Source organism: Chiloscyllium plagiosum, chromosome 1 (assembly GCF_004010195.1).
Source record: "Chiloscyllium plagiosum isolate BGI_BamShark_2017 chromosome 1, ASM401019v2, whole genome shotgun sequence".
In the NCBI taxonomy this organism is placed as follows: Eukaryota; Metazoa; Chordata; class Chondrichthyes; order Orectolobiformes; family Hemiscylliidae; genus Chiloscyllium; species Chiloscyllium plagiosum.
In genome coordinates, this window is record NC_057710.1 from 80,258,399 (window position 1) to 80,278,428 (window position 20,030).

Genomic DNA, 20,030 nt, shown 5'->3' on the forward strand with positions numbered 1-20,030 from the left:
CATGTACCACCACCTCTGGCTCTTCACCTTGGTCCTTGAGGATTTCCTGCATTCTGTCTGTGATGTCTTTACCCTGGCACCAGGAAGGCAACACACCATCCTTAAATCCCGTCTGCTGCCACAAAAACCCCGGTCAGTTCCTCTCACTATGGAGTCCCCTATTACCACGGCTCTGTGTGATGTCCGACTCTTCCGCTCTGTCTCCACGCCAATGTTTGTTTGACAGACCTGGCCACCTCGCGGACTGGCAGTGTCATCTGTCTCTACTGTTTCCAAAAGATTCAACTTGTTCGTGACAGGTACTTCCCCCGGGTCTCTTGCACCGGTCTCCTCTCTGCCTTCCTCATCGTCTGCTCTCTTCTGGTACGATTGGTGTAATAACCTCATCTCATTGTAGAAACAAGATGTAAGGAAAAAGGGAAAATTATTCCACTATTATCTCCACCATCCATAACAAACTGCACTCAAAGATCTCTCTGTTTCTCTAAACTTTCAATATCTTCTCATTTATTGTTTATTCCCTTATTGTTTGTCCCCCCCCAATGTATTGCCTCACACCACTCAAAATTAAATTTCATTTTCCACTTTCCTGTCCAAATTACCCCAGTTCACTGTTGCCTTCTTGCAGCCAACAAGCTTTCTTTCTTACTATTAAGCATTCAAACAATTTTAGTATTAATCACAATATTTTTACATCATGCCACCTAAATTTAAGTCCAAAATCATTGTTAATATATATATATATAAAAGCAAGGAAGCTAGTACTGACCCTGGAGAGTTCTACTGAAAACAAGTATCCAGTCATCGAAATATCTACTGACCATTACCCTTTGCTCCCTGAGCCAATTTTGGATCCAATTACAACCTTTGATCCTATAGACTGTTACTTTTCTGAAGCGTCAGCCGTATGGAATCTTGTGGGCTGCATCAGAAGTGCCACCCTCACCAATTCTCATTTGGTAGCTTCTGAAAGACTTCAGCATCACTTACTTGCTTTTGCATCAATTACAATTTCCTTGGGATGAAAACTGATTCAGGCCTGTAAATTTTAGCTTATCCAAAGCTCTGCTACCTGTTTCATATCAAATTCCACTCACCTACCACTTTGCTGCTTATTGGCTGACATCAGCTCCGATCCTCAAGCTTCATTTTAAAATTCCTCAGCTCATGTTTAAATAGTTATCATTCTTTCCCCCATCTCCAATTTCTTTCAGGCCTAAAACTTGCCAAGAGGTCAGTGTCCCTGCAACTCTGGCTCCTTCTGCATTCCCCACTCACTTTGTCCCATCATTGATTGTGCCATCAGCTATCTGACCCCTATGTTCTGAAACTCCCTCTAAACATCTTGGCCTCTACAGCTAACTCTAACCCTATCTGCATACCACTTTTATCCTTTAAGGTCCTGCTTAAAATCTAACTCTGGAACCTAACTTTGTAACTCACCTTTCTGAATATCTCTTTTCAAGGTCAACTTACATTTTCACCTTATGGAATAATTTACTATTTTGACGATGCTGCACAAATGGAAGTTGTTATCACAGTGAGCAATGCTCTCAGCAAGGGTGACAAGATCAGAAGAATCGTCGTTGAACTCAAAACATTAACTCTGTTTCTCTCTCCACAGCTGATGCCAGACCTGCTGAGTTTCTCCAACACTTCTGTTTTTATTTCAGATCTCCAGCATCTACAGTGTTTTGTTTTTATTGTAAAAGCCCCATAAATCCTCTATATTTGCAAAATCACAAATTAAAAATTCGTCTATCTACGCAAAAAGTCACAACAAAAAATCAACATCTGCAGGCAAAAATCCCAAATCCATGATATTTTTGACTATTTTAACCTATTAACAAATTCTGCAGTTGCGAATTTAATCATTTGGGGGGATTCTCAGGAATGGAAGCCTCACGGATACGGAGAAATGACAACATTATGAAAGTCATTAATCTGGCTCAGTTACATATCACAAGATATAGCATTAGAAGTTAAATATTATCAAAAGTAACCATGTGCCTTCAAATCCCTGGAATTAATGTCTCATAGAATTATTAACATTTGTCAGATTCTAAAGAGATTAGAAGAAAAGGAATTGCAATACACTTTCATATCAGCATCAGTTCACTCCAGAATAGACACAATGGGGTCAGTGTAAAAACATGACTTGACACTAGTTTTGTGGGGGCTAGGAGTTGGATTTGATTTGAATACACTGGTGGATTATACAAGGCCATATTTTCATCTCAACATCACTGTTTAATATCCATGTGAACAACTGCCACTGGAATCTAGGTGTGCCAGGTTCCTTTTGTAAGCATTTTATGAAAATAAAAAATACATCCCTTTCAGAGATATGTCAATTTCATGAAATTAAGCACTCTCAAGGAGTCTTTTAAGCAAATGCCAAGGTTTCTTTTTAATCCGCTTACAAAATGTAGAAGGAGATTACAATGTCTGCAACTATAAATTTCTTCTACAGGATTGTAATTGTTGCTCTTTAGAACCTGGCATACCCATTTGCAATACAATCCTAACCACCTGATTCACGAAGGCACCAGCACTCAGCATGCTTCAGGGAACAGTACATCAAGCCCAGGCATGCTTATCGACAGATGAGGTCCCATCAGGGGAAGGGACAAGTTGCATCAGCTTACCAGCGATGACCCCTGATGCCAGTGTTGCAACAACTGGTGTCTGCCTCTTACTCACTTTTGCCAGAAAATTGAACAGTAAACCATCTCGTGCCATTGCAAACAGAACTCTGGGTAAAGGGAACATAGACCCCAACAAGCTAAAAAGAAAAAGGTCAAAGTTCAAATAAAAACATATTCAGTGCAATGTACTTGTAATGGATACATTAAGCAAATGTAGAATTGCCAAAGTCAACGGTCATGTCACTTTTATATCTTTCATGAGTTTTTTTTGCGCATTATTGTACATAACGTTAATACAGAGAATAAAACTTTCTCTATCTGATCCTGATTAACAATTTTGCTTAACCTATTATTTAGAAGACTAAGTTCCAATGCAAAATACAAATGATTTCTCTTCCCACATTAGTTATCTTCAAGGGTTTACACACAAATGACAATTTTTGGTCGTATTTGTAATGTTGAACTTTAGGTTGCTGATAGTGGGCTGAGATGAGCAACTGAGATACCTGACTGTTTGTTTGCTAATGTTGGCAACCTCTTCAGAGGTCTGTGGGGCTAATATCAGTCAACTTTGATGGTATGATACTTTTAGTCACCACTTGCTGATACCTTAAGTGGGTATAATTCAACCAGTGTTGCAGTATGATTTCCATAGATGCATCTGGTAGTACAGGAAAAACTTCAATCATATCCTTAACCTTTGTCAGAACTTGATCACAAAGGCATATGGCATTAGCAGCAGCTTTCTCAGGAACTGAATTTATATGCTTGATTGGAGGTACAACAGCTCTTGCTACCTTTAAATTGCCACTTAATACATAAAATGAGGAGATGCCATCATGCAATATTGAGAAAGGTTCAGCAAAGGCCACAATGTTAAGATATTCTTTATAATAATGCCATGTGTGAAAAATCTTGAGGACATACTTGGGAGGCCTTTTCTTGATTCTCAAAGGGACCTGTGGTGAATTCTCTCAGTAATGTCACAGGAACAACAGCAGATAAAATTTAAGCAAGGCTGAATGAGCTTCTTTGGAGTTGCACTGAAACATTAAATATGAGAGTTCACATTTCAAAAGATGGGGAATTTGGTGATTTTTGCACATTTGTAACTGGATATTAGAAGCAGTCAAATTCTTTTGGTCCTAATTTTTAAACAAAATTGCAATCCCAGTTGGATTGAGAATACTTATAACAAATGAAGAGGAATTTAAGAATGCAGTTTTCCCAAACATCAAACTTAAATATCAAAAATGTTGATGGGTTAGGTGGATGGACCTTTTAGCTCCAAAAATATGTAGATAAAATTAATGAACAGTTGCTGATAGAAATTCCAGAGGAAGAAGCATCATACAATTCAATTGATACTGCACTCGAAGGCTGGTGATGCTACAAAATACTCTGACGAGTTTCTTAAATATCTGATAATATCAGGCAAACCTCATGAAAATTTATTGTTTAAAGTGTGTGCTCCAATTACAGTATCCTGTAAAGAAACCTTGAAGTCCCTATATTATGCAAGATTAGTAAGTAAGAAAATACTACCTCATACTTTGAAGCTATACTCATAACATGAAAATACAATAATGAAAATATCTTTATTTTGACAATTCCAATCACCCCAACCTACTCTTTTCAGTTTAGGAATTACAATTTATCATCAAAGAAGATGTTGCAATTTCAATCAAAATAGCACAAGGTCAAAGCCTCACAGTGGCATGGATCATCGGAAATTCCCACAGTTTTCATATGGTCAGTTCTATGAGGAAGGTTCAAGAGTAAGATCAATAAGAAAACTTTATGTTGGTTCAAGAAGGAAGACATTTAACACTGAAAATGGAGACAATGACACTGAAAATGTACAGTGATAGCATAGATATTGGCTTTGACTCAGTATAACAAACATTGAGGAAATAGATTTTGATCTTGATGATTTTGAGAGTGACTCTGAAGATGTGGAGAATGATTATCAAACATCAAACTAGATTTGGCAATGAAACTAAACCTGTTACAAAAATTAATTTTTAATTAAATAATCTTGAGTATTATATGTTTGTGCTGAAAATGTGTTGCTGGAAAAGTGCAGCAGGTCAGGCAGCATCCAGGGAACAGGAGAATCGACGTTTCGGGCATAAGCTCTTCTTCAGGAAGGGTTTATGCCTGAAACATCGATTCACCTGTTCCCTGGATGCTGCCTGACCTGCTGCGCTTTTCCAGCAACACATTTTCAGCTCTGATCTCCAGCATCTGCAGACCTCATTTTCTCCTATTATATGTTTGTATCAGTTTAGGTATTTGTGTTCATATTTGTGGGGGTAAAATTGTCAAATAAAATAATTATGTGAAATAAGTTAAATGAATTGTTGATTATATCTGTCAGATGAAAGCACTATTTCAAATAAATTATTTCATAGAAACATTTTGTGGCCTGATTTTTGGTTTTAGTCCATATCCATTTAGTCCATATGCCTGTATGGTAAACATCTCAAATAATTACTTCATTAAAAAACATTTTCTTAATCTTGATTTTTAACTTTTGTTTCTCAGACTTAGGTCAGAAAGCCCAGCTTCTTAACTTATATATTTGGAAGCTACTGAATAGTGTGCATCCAAATTTGTTTTTGTTTTCTTGGCTGTCAGGTTACCTTGTATGCAGCATAGATAAGCAAAACTGTTTTTTTACAGCCAGTTCAGTCAATTTTAATCCCATTTTGGTCATAGATAGAGGCATACAGCACACATCACACCCTTTGGTCCAACTCATCCATGCCGACTAAATTTCCAAACTAGTCTCACTTGCGAGCGTTTGGTCCTTATCCCTGTAAACTTTTCCTGTTCATATACCTGTCTAAATGTGTTTAGAATGTCAGAATTGAACCATCTTCCATGTAAAAATGGTGGCCCTCAGGTCCGTAAATTTTTCTCCTCTCACCTTAAAAATATTCCCGCTAGTTTTGAACTCCGTCACCGTGGGGAAAAGATGTTGCTATTCACCTTATCTATGCCCCTCCTGATTTAATAAATCTCTATAAGGTCACTCCTCAACCTCCTACACTCCAGTGAAAAATATCCAAGCCTATGTAGCCTCTCCTTATAACTAAAATCCTCCAGTCCTGACAATATCATGGCAAATCTTTTCTGAACATTTTTCCTTTAGCAGGGTGACCAGAAGGTACATAGTACTCCAAAAGAAAAACACCATCAACCTGGGTTGAATATAAACCTTGGTCTGAGGTGACAAATCTCCACTTGCTTCACCCGGGTTCTTAAAGGTAAAACATACAGAATAAATACCTCCTTTCAAACCAGATTAGATCTTTATAATAGATAGTTTATTTTACTGTGCACTAGTCATGAACATCAGAGCAACTGGAGCAAAAGACTGGATCTAATCTCACAGTTATCAAATTGCATTCTCTGCTGGATGATTTTAAAGCAGTGATTGGTTTGGAAACCAGTAGAGAGATGCTAATATCACCGTTGAGTTAAAGGACCATTGTACAGCCTGTTTCGCTGGTTCCTGATCTGCTAGTGGCCACCCCATTGTGTTTTCAATCTGTTTAATTTGAATCGTGGCCAATGTTTTATATTGAGGATGTTTCATCAAACTGGAAAAAGGGGGAAGGGTAGGGTCAAATAAAAGGAAGACTGGAGATGATGTAGCAAGTAAGAACATTAGGTGACAAAAGTGCAATGCAAAAAGGGATGAAAGTGATACAAAAGAAGAAGCATAATGGATCCATAAGATGTCCATGCAATAGCAAGTGCTGCTGTAGAAACAAAATGACAACAGCTATGATTGGAAATTGCTGAACCCAGCACTGAGTCCAGAAGGCTCAAAAAATGAGATCCTTTTCCTTGAACTTCTACTGAGTTTAATTAAAATAATGTGGGAGCCCATGAACAGATAGAGATCAGAGTGCCAGTGGCAAAGAAAATGAGAATGAGAATCTTAATTTAACTCAGCAAAGAATTAACACACTGACCATGTGACAATTTTGTTCTACATTTGCTTATTTCAGATAAAATCCATCTTTACTTTCCTTCTTCCATCCATCCATCCATAAAATCTCACCTGCAACCACACCTGATGACATTGTAGCAATAGCTGGCGTCTTCGTCTTAGAATTGATGTGGGCTAAAACTTTGAAAAGCAACCCATCTTCAGCCATAGCATAGATTACACGGGGCATGGGGAAAATGGAACCAAGCAGACTGAATGAAGAGCAAAGACATGCAGAACGTCGCAAGTCAGAGTCACAGCTAGTACGCAGTATATTAATGAAAAATTAACATTCACTTTAGGACTCTACATAATCTCTCAAATTCTCCTTTAACAGTGAGGAGTGGTTTATGTAATCCATGAAATTCTTATCTCCCTAAATTAAATTACAATTATTTAATAATTAATGCAGAAGAGTATTATAACATCAAAATATGGCATGTTGAATTCCACAATGATCCTTTTTTTTTGTATTCATTCACAGGATGTAGACATTGCTGGGTAAGGCTAGGCCATCATTTATTACCCATCCTTAATCACATCCAGGCCACAATGGCAGTTTCCTCCCCAAAAGGACATTCATGAACCAGATGTGGTTTTCCGCCAGTAATGGTCACCATTAGACACTTAATTCCAGATTTTTATTTAATTTAAAATTCCATCATTTGCTACGGTTGGATTCAAACCCAGGTCCCCAGTACATTACCTGGGTCTCTGGATTAACAGTGCAGTGACAATACCACTGGGTCATGCTTCCCTTGTGGGTAACATGCTCCCTCATCCATTTCTCAGACATTCCAAACAACAGATTCCAATTTCATTGCCAGCCTATATCAGGCTAAGTGATCTCAACTGCTATTCTAAAATAGCCTTAATATTCTTGTCTATGCTATGGGGAAGGCAAGGGTGGTACATATATCAATTGATATCAGGGCACAACATAATTCTGTTAGGATGTGATGATGCCTTTGCAGGATAAATTAATATGCAGCACTTGTGTCTAGACTTGTACATAATAATTGCTTAGGCAAAATGTTGGTGGCTTCCAGTCTGTTTGGGCTCATATTTTGTAAAGGTCTCAAGTTTCATGAGATGACAGCAAAAGCCAAGGAATTAAACCAACATTATTGAATTAATTTCTTCCAGTATAGTTTCAGCTGAATGTCAGGAGAAATAGTTACAGCTACTATTACCATTTCTTCAGCTATTCCAACAAAGTTGTGGTTGGAAATCAAGAGACACTGCCTAACAGTACTACTCCTCTCAGTTTATGATATTAATCTGTTGGGTGGATCAGAAATGCAATATTGTTTAGAGTACACTAATCTGGGAAATAAACAAACATTCTCCTAGGACATTTTTTTTAACCTTTAGTGAATAAAAGATTAAAGAAACAAAAATGAAATTTTTATCATGATGTGTCTTCACCAATGCTAGCTGTATGGTTCCAGGGAAACTCCGTCCATGTTAATGCAATTCAGAACTATGACTTTTCCATGACTTTATTTAACATTAAATTTCTAAGTTTACTGTAATAAACACTTGAGTATGTTTGACAAACTTTAGGTGGCCAAATATGATTAATATTTGCTCAAACAGGCAACAGTTATGTAGAGTCCTACAGTGTAATCACTTAATTATTATTCACTTGATTTGATTTGATTCAATTCAGCTGTAGAGGTAGAGAAATGTAGTACACGGCATGCTAAGAAATTTTGGAAATTGCCTTTAATGATTTCACAAACATTTTATCTGCAAGGTTTCCACAAAATGTCAAAAAAATGCAACTGGTATCATATAAAATTAATGGTACAGTGGTAGATTTTATCTTTCACTGACAGACTATCAACTCAGCCTTGGTGGAAAGCTACCAATTACACCTACCACTTCATTTTCTTTGCCACTGAAGTCAAAGGATTAGAAAACCAGGCAGCGGGCATATAATGGAAGTTCAAACCACAACCCCTAATTTATGGCAGCAAAAATTTAAAGCATGCCCAGAATATTTTGAACATCACTACTGAATAGCCATACCCCAGGATAACAATTGAAAACTTAAGGCTCCCTCAAAGCCATTGCCTTAACATGATGAATACCCCCTAGAAGTTCTCCTGCACATTCACTATTCCCAAACCTCTGGGACTGCAGTAATCTGGTGGGGATGGCCTGTGCCACACAGAAAGTGTCACTGATCCTGTTAACCTGCTTCATGTTGTGACTGAACAGTGATCTACCAGATGATCCCCATACTCCAGGCTTCAAAATGCATAATGAGGAGTGTGTTTAAGAGTTGAGAAAATTACTCCACCAAGGCTGGATCATGTCATTTCAATAGCTGGCTATAAGCCCTCAGACCTCTGTTTCAACACTGAAAAGAAAGGTGAATACTGGTGGCAGCCTTACTTCTTACAAGAAATATATTTCTGTTGTAAGATCAACTCTCCATGAAGCATTGCCTAAAGTGGCTCATATGTGTCTCAGCAGCCCATCTGGCATGGGGTTCAACTGGAATCTGGTCCGCTTTTAATTTACCAATTTACATGGCATTCTTACAGAAAGGGGAAGTTGAGTAGAACCAGAAACTTTGGACAGTTGCAAAGTTATTCTAATAGAGATAGGACTATAACCTGAAATGAAAGTGCAGTAGTTAGTGACTACATGAAACATGTATTGCAGCAGTGGATGCAGAAAGAAATAGAATGAAAGATCTGATTGGGACAAAGAGGTGGCCTTGCAAATATGGTCATGGGATCATAGAGATTTTGGAGTAGAAAATGGATAGGTTTAGTGAAGGTAGGAGGTTTGTTAGATCAAATTTATCTAAATATAATGCTGAGGCAATAAAGAATGCCAGCTATCATGGTGGCAGAGGCCATAGAAGGTTGGAACAAGATAAAATGTTCTAATAGAACTACAATTAAATTAAAACTTTAAAGATATTCTCTTTCTTCATTAAACAATCATCCCAACAAATGGTGATCAACTATGAAACAACTCAATATTATGTAAAACATGTCCTACATTAAGATCATTCAGTTGGAAGAGGGCATCAGAACGAAAATTCTGCATCTAATGTGTGCTTTTTAGGATAGTACAAGATAAATTTTTCCAATTCCTCTGTTCAGAAATAAAACTGATTATTTTTTCATACCTTGTTGATAATGCACAGAGAGATCCCACTGCCACCAGGTATTTTGCAGGACCCCAGCCAACATATTCAAAGGCAACAGGAAGTGGACTTCTTGCATCCAGTAGGTAATAAGGCATCATGAGGGTCAGAGCTGCTGAAACTCCAAAGTATGCCAAGAAGCAAACCAAAAGTGAAGTTACAATCCCAATGGGAATAGCTTTTTGAGGATTTTTCACCTCTTCACCTGGAATGGCAAAGAATATCATATGGCTCAAATGCAAACAATTAGTTTGGTAAGTTGAGTTTTGTTAGGTAAGTTGGCGATAGAAAAAGGAGACCCAGGAAATTCCTCAGAATTGTTCCTGCTCTGTTTTACTGAAAGGTTAATTTCTGGTCTCAATCAGACAAATCATAGATTGCAAATTATGGTTTAGGGCTGGATTTTCAAGGTTAAGATATAGTTATAGTTTATCCAGCTTACCCCTGGTTACTGATGTGACTGTTTAAAAGGCCCTAATATAATAGGCCCAAGTATTATGATATTTGGAACATAAATTAATAGTCAATATAATTAGATTAGATTACAGTTGGAAACAGGCCCTTCAGCCCAACAAGTCCACACCAACCCTCTGAAGAGTAACCCACCCAGACTCATTTCCCTCTGACTAATGCACCTAACACTACGGGCAATTTAGCATGGCCAATTCACCTGACCTGCACATCTTTTGTGACTGTGGGAGAAAACCGGAGCACCCGGAGTAAACCCACACAGACACAGCGAGAATGTACAAACTCCACACAGACAGTCGCCCGAGGCTGGAATCAAACCTGGGACCCTGGTGTTGTGAGGCAGCAGTGCTAACCACTGAGCCACTGTGCCACCCTGAATTCAATTCATGTTGGGATGTATTTATTTTACATAACTATATTCAAAATGAATAAAGTAGACATAAATTATTAAATGGGGCACTTGTTGGTGTAGAGGTAACACAGAAGAAAGTTCTGAGGGCATACATTTGCACTGTAACAAAAAACAGAATTACATGCAGATCTTAAATTGTAAGACAGATTGTAGTGATACACTCCAGAATTTAAACTACTTCAACATTAAAATTACATGAATTTTCATCATAATTTAAAGAATCAAAATTAAAATATATTTTCATGTTCTTTGATAGTCAAAAATTTAAAACTGAAAGTTTCTGAGAAACATACTTATGCTGTCTCAACTAGTACTTAATGGATGCTGACTTAAAACAAAATCACCATAAATTTAAATGTGGGTGTCAGATCTCTCGGTGGGTGAGCATGTTCAGTTACAGTGACCATAACTGCTTCACCTTTACCATAGCTATGGAGACGGATGGGAACGTATTTAATTGGGGGAGGGGAAATTATACTGCTCTTAGACAAGAGCTGTGGAGTATAAATTGGGAACAATTGTTCTATGGGAAATGCATAACAGAAATGTGGAGGCTGTTTAAGGAGCACTTGTTGTGAGTGTTGGATAACTTTGTCCCACTGAGACAGGCAAAGGATGATAAAGCGAAGGAGCCTTGGATGACAAGAGCAGAGGAGCTTCTTGTCAAAAGGAAGAAGGAAGCTTACTTAAGGTTGAGGAAGCAAAGATCTGACACAACTTTATAGGATTACAGGGTAGCTAGGAAAGAACTCAAAGAGACTGAGGAAAGCTAGGAGGGAGCACAAAAAAGCCTTGGTGGGAAGGATTAGGGAAAACCCAACATTGTTCTACACATACGTGAGGAATAAGAGAATGATCAGAGAGAGGGTAGGGCTGATCAGGGATAGTGGAGGGAACTTGTGCCTGGAGTCTGAAGAGGTAGGGGAGGCCCTGAATGAATCTTTTGCTTCACTATTCATTAGCGAGAGGGACCTTGTTGACAGTGAGAACACCATGGACGAAGTTAGTAGGCTTGAACAGATTGATATTAAGGAAGTGGATATGCTGGAACTTCTGGGAAGCATCAAGGTAGTTAAGTCCCCAGGCCAGATCAGGTCAATCCAAGGTTACTACAGGAAGTGAGGAATGAGATTGCTGCGCCTCTGGTGATAATCTTTGCATCCTCACTCTCCATTGGAGTAGTACCGGCTGATTGGAGGGAGGCAAATGTTGTTCCTCTGTTCAAGAAAGGGAATAAGGAAATTCCTGGGAATTACAGACCTTACATCTTACATCTGTGGTAAGCAAGGTACTGGAAAGGATTCTGAGAGCTAGGATTTATGACTATTTGGAAAAACATAGTTTGATTAAAGCTAGTCAGCATGACTTTGTGAGGGGTAGATCATGCCTCACAAGCCTTGTTTAGTTCTTTGAGGATGTGACGAGACAAGATGACGAAGGTTGGGCAGTGGATGTGATGTACATGGATCTCAGAAAGGCATTTGATAAGGTTCCCCACGGTAGGCTCATTCGGAAAGGTATGAGGTATGGGATACAGGGACACTTTGCTGTCTGGATACAGAATTGACTGGCCAAAAGAAGACAGCGAGTGGTAGTGGATGGAAAGTATTCCACTGGAGGTTGGTGACCAGTGGTGTCCTGCAAGGATCTGTTCTTGGGCCTCTGCTCTTAGTAGTTTTTATAAATGACTTCGATGAAGAAGTGGAAGGGTGTGTTAGTATGTTTGCCGATGATACAAAGGTCGGTGGTGTTGTAGATAGTGTTGAGGGCTATAGTAGGCTACAACAAGACACTGACAGGATACAGAGCTGGGCTGAAAGGGGCAGATGGAGTTCAACCTGGATAAATGCAAAGTGACTCATTTTGGAAGGTCAAATTTGAATGCTGAATACAGGGTTAAACACAGGATTCTTCGCAGTGTGGAAGAACAGCAGGATCTTGGGTTCCACATATGTAGATCCCTCAAAGTTGCCACCCAAGTTGTTAAGAAGGCATATGGTGTTTTGGTTTTCATTAACGGGGGATTGAGTTTAAGAGTCACGAGGTTTTGCTGCAGCTCTACAAAGCTCTGGCTAGACCACACTTGGAATACTGTGTCCAATTCTGGTCGCCTCATTATAGAAAGGATGGAGATGCTTTTGAGAGGGTGCAGAAGAGATTTACCAGGATGCTGCCTGGATTGGAGGGCTTGTTTTACGAAGAGAGGCTGAGTGAGCTAGGGCTTTTCACACTAGAGAGAAGGAAGAATGAGGTGACCTGATAGAGGTACACAAGGTAATGAGGTATTGAGCAGTGCTCCGATAGCTAGTGCTTCCAAATAAACCTGTTGGACTATAACCTGGTGTTGTGTGATTTTTAACTTTGTACACCCCAGTCTAACACTGGCATCTCCAAATCATGGTAATGAGAGGCATAGATAGAGTAGATAGCCAGAGACTTTTCACCAGGGCAGAAATAGCCGTCAGGAGGGGTGATAATTTTAAGGTGATTGGAGGAAGGCAAAGGGGAGATGTCAGAGATAGGTTCTTTATGCAGAGAGTGGTGGATGCATGGAGTGCACTGCCAGCGGTAACAGTAGAGTCAGAGACATTAGGGACATTTAAGCGACTGCTGGACTAGCACATGGGCAACAGTAAATTGAGGGATGTGTAGGTTGATCTTAGCTTAAGATAAATGCTCGGCACAACATCATGGGCTGAAGGGCCTGTACTGTGCTGTACTGTTCTATGTTCCAAAGCATTTAGTTCTGTAACACCAAATACATTCATCTTAATAAACACGAAAATTAACAAATTATTCAAAGTTTGTGAGAAGATTTGTAGCTCGGGTGCTCGTTGCTGTGGTTCTGTTCGCCGAGCTGGTCTGGAAATTTAACTGCACACAGAAGATCAATTCAATGGGACTGAATGTGAAATTGTGATTACATATAGCCCTGAATTGTACAGGATATTTGGGGATCATTTTGAGGGGAAATTGAACACCCCCAGTAGCAAGCCATTCTCAAAGGGAGCACAGATTAGAGAAGCATGGATATAGTGTTACAGTCTGATGCATCCTCATTTTGGGTAAGTTTCTACACTAGAGTGCACGTGCACAAGAGCACTACAAATGATAGGTTTTCCTGTCTGACCTATTAACTAAATAATGCAGTGATTAATATAAGCATGATCCTTACCTGTAGTAGCAATACAGTCAAATCCAACAAATGCATAAAAGCAGGTAGCAGCACCAGCTAATGTTCCAGCTATTCCATATGGTGTGAAACCACCTATACCATAATTACTGGTGATATTCTCTGAAGATGACAGATTGCTATAAGACAAAGTGAAGAGGCAAAAATGGTACATTATACTTACAGAACACATCCAACTTTCAGCTACTCATAAAACAACAATTTAAAAAGAAAATTTCAAGATATTATAGTTAGCAAACTTCATGGATATAATGAACATTTTTATTCGTTTTAGGATACAGCAGGATTAGTGAGATTGCTTCTGAAGTACCACCACACTGAAACAGCTACTAATGAATTTAAAGGACCCCGTACCCAAAGCCAGTAGAATGAATGTTATATACAAAATACCCTGCAGGGACTGCAACAAACATTACATTGGACAAATGGGCACCAGGATACATGAGCATCAACCAGCCACCAAAAGATATGACTAACTATCATTAGTATCCACAAACAAAGAGGGACACCAGTTTAATGGGGACAATACATCCATCCTGGGACAGGCTAAACAAAGACGTGTGCAGGAATCCCTAGAGGCTTGGCATTCAAACCAGAACTCCATTAACAAACATATAGATTTAGACCACATTTACCAACCTCTCAGAAACAGAACTGAAATGATATCACCTACCACAACAAACCAAGACACATAAATAGCAAGTGGGACAGAACACCAATGCTTCACCAGAGACTCACTGATGATGTCACCTAGCACCTGAGAACAGGCCTACCAGCTAGGCGAGCAAAGTTACAATCTGAAGTGCTGTGGAGAAAGTGAGGACTGCAGATGCTGGAGATCAGAGCTGAAAAATGTGTTGCTGGAAAAGCGCAGCAGGTCAGGCAGCATCAAAGGAGCAGGAGAATCGACGTTTTGGGCATAAGCCCTTCTTCAGGAAAATGAAGAAGGGCTTATGCCCGAAACGTCGATTCTCCTGCTCTTTTGATGCTGCCTGACCTGCTGCGCTTTTCCACCAATCTGAAGTGCTGTGTAAAGTACTGGTCACCATACTTATGGAACAACGCTAATGTGTTGGAAACAGTTCAGAGAAGGTTTCCTCGACTGGTGTCTGGAATGAGTGGATTGCCTTATGAGGAAAGGTTAGACAGGCCTGTATCCTCTGGGATTTAGAAGTGTCAAAGGTTACTCACTTCAGCCATGTAAGATCCCTAACCAGGTGGATGTCAAAAGGATGTTTCCTCTTGTTAAAGAATCTAGAAATAGGGGTTATAATTTAAAGATAAGGGGCACCTATTCAAAACAGAGATGGGGAAACTGTTTTTCTCTTCAGATGGTTGTGAGTCTTTGAAATTCATTTCCTCAAAAGGCAGTGAATGCCAAATCATTAAATATATTTAAGACTAATAAAGAGAGATTCTGAATTAGTAAGGGGATGAAAGATTATTGGGGTTACGCAGAAATGTAGGGTTGAGGTTAAAAAGAGATCAGTTGTGACCTTACGATTGGTGGACCAGGCTTGAAGGGCTGAGCGACCTACTCTTGTTCCTTCTTAGTATTTTTGTGTGTTTATAACATACAAAATGGTGAGGCCATAACAGAATTGCATTGTAACTGTACATAGTTAAACTTCCAATTAAGGCAAATCAATATATTTTATTGGTCATTTTCAAAATTCTGGCATGTGAAACTGTTACTATGGGTGAGATGAGTTAACCAGGTGGCAGTCTAAATATTGTCACCACTGGGATCAACTTCTGCAATCACGTCCTCCCTCCTTAGATGGCAGGATGACTTTCTCATCATCAGGTGAAGAGAAATCTATAAATATGCATCTGCATCTCATTAATTCACTCCTGCCAAACTGAGGTACTTGATACTTCAGAAACTCAACTGTATAAATCTTGTGACGCTGATCTTTGGCCTCAACTCTGAAATACGTAGAAAGCTTTGGCTGCCTCTACTGGAACTTGTTAATGGTCCTCATCTTTGCTTTCACTGTAAAGTTTACAATTGCAGTAAGTTCCTCCACAGGACTAAGGCGCAATGTGTAGAAACAGCAAAAGATCAATGTGAAGGGAGGGTACATGTCACTGTAGGGTACAGTACTGCATCAATATGTTATGTGATGCATTTGCTAACAGCTAATGTGGCAAACAAACTGCACATTTATGTAGAACATGGTGATATGTGAAATGAAAAGAGGAGGCATATTTAATGGGGTAAAGGTGGACTCCAGTCAGAGAGTACTGCGACAGTCAATACAGGGAGGGTTGGTCTAGTGCACATCTGGGGATTGAGTGGTGAGGCAAGCTTGTTGCTAGGCAGTTGTGAGTTGCTAATTAAGGGGTATATAGTTTTTAAATGCCTTTTTATTGGCATAACTTACCTTATTAACATTCAGCTTTCTATTTTGCCAAAAATGCCAAACACTCTCGACAGTGAGAAATCTCAACATGGAAATCAGGCTGGTGACCTCAGCTAAGCAAATCTCAGGTCATATTCTATTTACACCAGCCGCATCCATGGACATGCTGAAATTCCCCACTAGAAGAGCAGTACCTAACATATTGGTGGCAGAACCATGAAACCTTCAAGATAATGCCTGAAATAGGCATTAAGCTGCTTCATAGCAAATGGTTCCCTTTACAAACTTTACTGTAACTGGAATGAGCTAGGTTAGGTCAAGATAATCCTGACTTCATGTGATCTAATGAGAGATCTTTAAAGAGGTCAATAGAAGCCCCAAGAAAAAGTTAAAACTTTTTAATAATTTCCACCTGAATTTATGACTGAGAGGAGCAGGAGCATTCCTCTTCACTCCAGAGTATTCCAGACGCTATTGTAGATCCTTCTTCAACTTACCCCCCTCTTTCCCAATAGCTTCGCGTCTTCCCATCAATTCACTACATCCCTCTCAATGTATTCCTTCCAGAACCCACCAAGAATGCAAGCAGAGTTGCAGCCAGACCAACTATACCCTCATTAAATCGTTGATCCTTCCCAGGCCAACTCACTGACGGCATATTGCTCAGACCCTGAGGCCAGTTTTGGATTAACCTCAGGCCTCTGATTTCTTTTTCCCCAAAAATGTACTTTTTAGATTAGGTTAGATTACTTACAGTATGGAAACATGCCCTTCGGCCCAACAAGTCTACACCGACCCTCCGAAGAGCAAACCACCCATAACCATTCCCCTACATTTACACCATCACCTAACACTACGGGCAATTTAGCATGGCCAATTCACCTAACCTTAACATTTTTTGGACTGTGGGAAGAAACCGGAGCACCCGGAGGAAACCCACGCAGACACGGGGAGATTGTGCAAACTCCACATAGACAGTCGCCTGAGGCGCGAATTGAACGCGGATCTCTGGTGCTGTGATTTGTAGTGTTAATTTTTTATTACAATTAAAATTGGACTTCAGTGAATGTAGAGGGGAGAGAGTGTGTTGCTGGAAAAGCACAGCAGGTCAGGCAGCATCTGAGGAGCAGGTGAATCAATGTTTCAGACATAAGCCCTTCATCAGGAATGAGTCTTATGGGTCGGGACTGACAGATAAGTGGGGGTGTGGGGGGTGGGGCGTGGTTGGAGGGAGGTAGCTGGGAAAGCGATAGGTGGAGGCTTGGGATTGGGATAATGTGGGGGGAGGGGAAATGAGGAAGCTGTTGAAATTCACATTTAACCCGTATGGTTGCAGGGTCTCAAGGCGGAATATGAGGCGTTTCTCCTCCAGGCATCAGGTGGTAACGGTTTGGCAGTGGAGGAGGCCCAGGACCTGCACATCCTTGACGGACTCCAAACCAAAGGGGGTAGCCATGGGCACCCATATGGGACCCAGATATGCCTGCCTGCTTGTCGGATATGTGTAATAGTCCATTATCCGCAGTTACACCGGCACTAACCCCACCTGTTCCTCTGCTACATCGATGACTATATCAGCGTTGCCTCGTGCTCCCATGAGGATGTTGAACAGTTCATCAACTTTACCAACACCTTCCACCCCAACCTCAAATTCATCTGGACCATCTCGGCAACCTCCCTCCTCTTCCTGGACTCTCCATCACAGTCTCTGGCGATCGACTAACCACAGACATATACTACAAGCCCACCGACTCCCTTGCTACCTAGACTACACCTCCTCCCACCCTACCTCCTGTAAAAACGCCATCTCTTATTCCCAATTCCTCCGCCTCTGCCGCATCTGTTCCCAGATGACCAATTCCACCTCAGAAAGTCCCTGATGGCCTCCTTCTTCCAAGATCACAACTTCCCTTCCCACGTAGTTGGCGATGCCCTCCAGCACATCTCCTCCACTTCACACACCAACATCCTTGAACCCCACCCATCCCAATACAACAAGGACAAACCCTGCCCCACCTTGTCCTCACCTTCCATCCCACCAACCTCTGCATACAACGCATCATCCTCCGCCACCTCTAAATGGACCCCGCCACCAGAGATATATTTCCCCCCGACACCTATCAGTGTTCCGAAAGGACCATTCCTTCTGCAACTCCCTTGTCAGGTCCACACCCCCACCAGCCTACACCCCACTCCAGGCACCTTTCCCTGCCACCACAGGAAGTGCAAAACCTGCGCCCACACCACTCCCCTCACCTCCGTCCAAGGCCCCAAGGGATCCTTCCACATCGTCAGAAATTCACCTGTACCTCTACCAATGTCATCTATTACATCCATTGCACCCGGTGTGGACTCCTCTACATTGAGGAGACAGGATGCCTTCTTGTGGATCATTTCAGAGAACATCTCTGGGACACCCGCACCCACCAACCCCACTGCCCTGTCACTGAACACTTCAACTTCCCCTCCCACTCCGTCAAGGACATGCAGGTCCTGGGCCTCCTCCACTACCAAACCGTTACCACCTGATGCCTGGAGGAGGAACGCCTCATATTCCGCCTTGCGACCCTGCAACCACAAGGGATAAATGTGGATTTCAACAGCTTCTTCATTTCCCCTCCCCCCACATTATCCCAATCCCAAGCCTCCAACTCGGCACCATCCTCACTGCCCCCTCTGGTAACCTATCACCTTCTCTCTCACCTTCATCCACCAACTGCTTTCCCAGCTACCTCCCCAAACACCCCCACCCCCACACCCCCATGTATCTCCCAATCCCGATGCACAAGTCTCATTCATGATGAAGGGCTTATGCCTGAAATGTAGATTCTCCTGCTCCTCGGATGCTGCCTGACCTGCTGTGTTTTTCCAGCACTACACTCTTGACTCTGATCTCTAGCATCTGCAGTCCTCATTTTCTCCTCCTTTAGTGAATATACAATAGCTTAATTTCTTTCCATTCAATGTGAGACACACTGTAACATACTTGTAACTAATATGATAATTTCAATACACATTCAAGTACATGACATTGCCCAAAGGGTTTTACACATTTTCCATTCCCTCACTGTAATATGGCAGATGTAGTCTAGGCTAAACAAGCTAAATGCAGGAAGGATACTCCCAAAGACTGGGAAGTCCAGAAATAGGGACCACAAACTGAAAATACTGGGTAGGTACTTTAAGAATAATAGAAACTCCTTTACCAAGAGAGTGGTGAGCCTGTGGAATTCAATGCCAAAGAAAAACAATTGAGGCTAAAACAATTAATGTTGTTGTGGTTCTGTTCGCCGAGCTGGAAGTTTTTGTTGCAAACGTTTCGTCCCCTGGCTAGGCGACATCATCAGTGCTTGGGAGCCTCCTGTGAAGCGCTTCTTTGATGTTTCCTCCAGTGTTTATAGTGGTCTGTCCCTGCCGCTTCCGGTTGTCAGTTTCAGCTGTCCGCTGTAGTGGTTGGTATATTGGGTCCAGGTCGATGTGTTTGTTGATGGAGTTTGTGGATGAATGCCATGCCTCTAGGAATTCCCTGGCTGTTCTCTGTCTGGCTTGCCCTATGATAGTAGTGTTGTCCCAGTCGAATTCATGTTGCTTGTTGTCTGCGTGTGTGGCTACTAAGGATAGCTGGTCGTGTCGTTTCGTGGCTAGCTGATGTTCATGTATGCGGATTGTTAGCTGTCTTCCTGTTTGTCCTATATAGTGTTTAGTGCAGTCCTTGCATGGTATTTTGTACACTACATTCGTCTTGCTCATATTGGGTATCGGGTCCTT

General features: G+C 40.9%; 1 protein-coding gene across 3 annotated transcripts in view; it reads right to left on the reverse strand.

The window, feature by feature from the left end:
* slc7a2 (solute carrier family 7 member 2) overlaps positions 1 to 20,030 on the reverse strand; it is a 167,017-nt gene that overhangs the window by 40,464 nt on the left and 106,523 nt on the right. For 2 of the 3 annotated variants that reach the window (XM_043690093.1, XM_043690072.1), the window contains exons 5-7: positions 13,879 to 14,015; positions 9,803 to 10,025; positions 6,724 to 6,863 (exon numbers count right to left, since the gene is read on the reverse strand). In XM_043690093.1, coding sequence (XP_043546028.1) covers positions 6,724 to 6,863; positions 9,803 to 10,025; positions 13,879 to 14,015 — 500 coding nt within the window. Of the gene's footprint in view, positions 1 to 2,648; positions 2,786 to 6,723; positions 6,864 to 9,802; positions 10,026 to 13,878; positions 14,016 to 20,030 lie in introns of all 3 variants that reach the window. The other variant, XM_043690084.1, reaches the window with a different exon arrangement.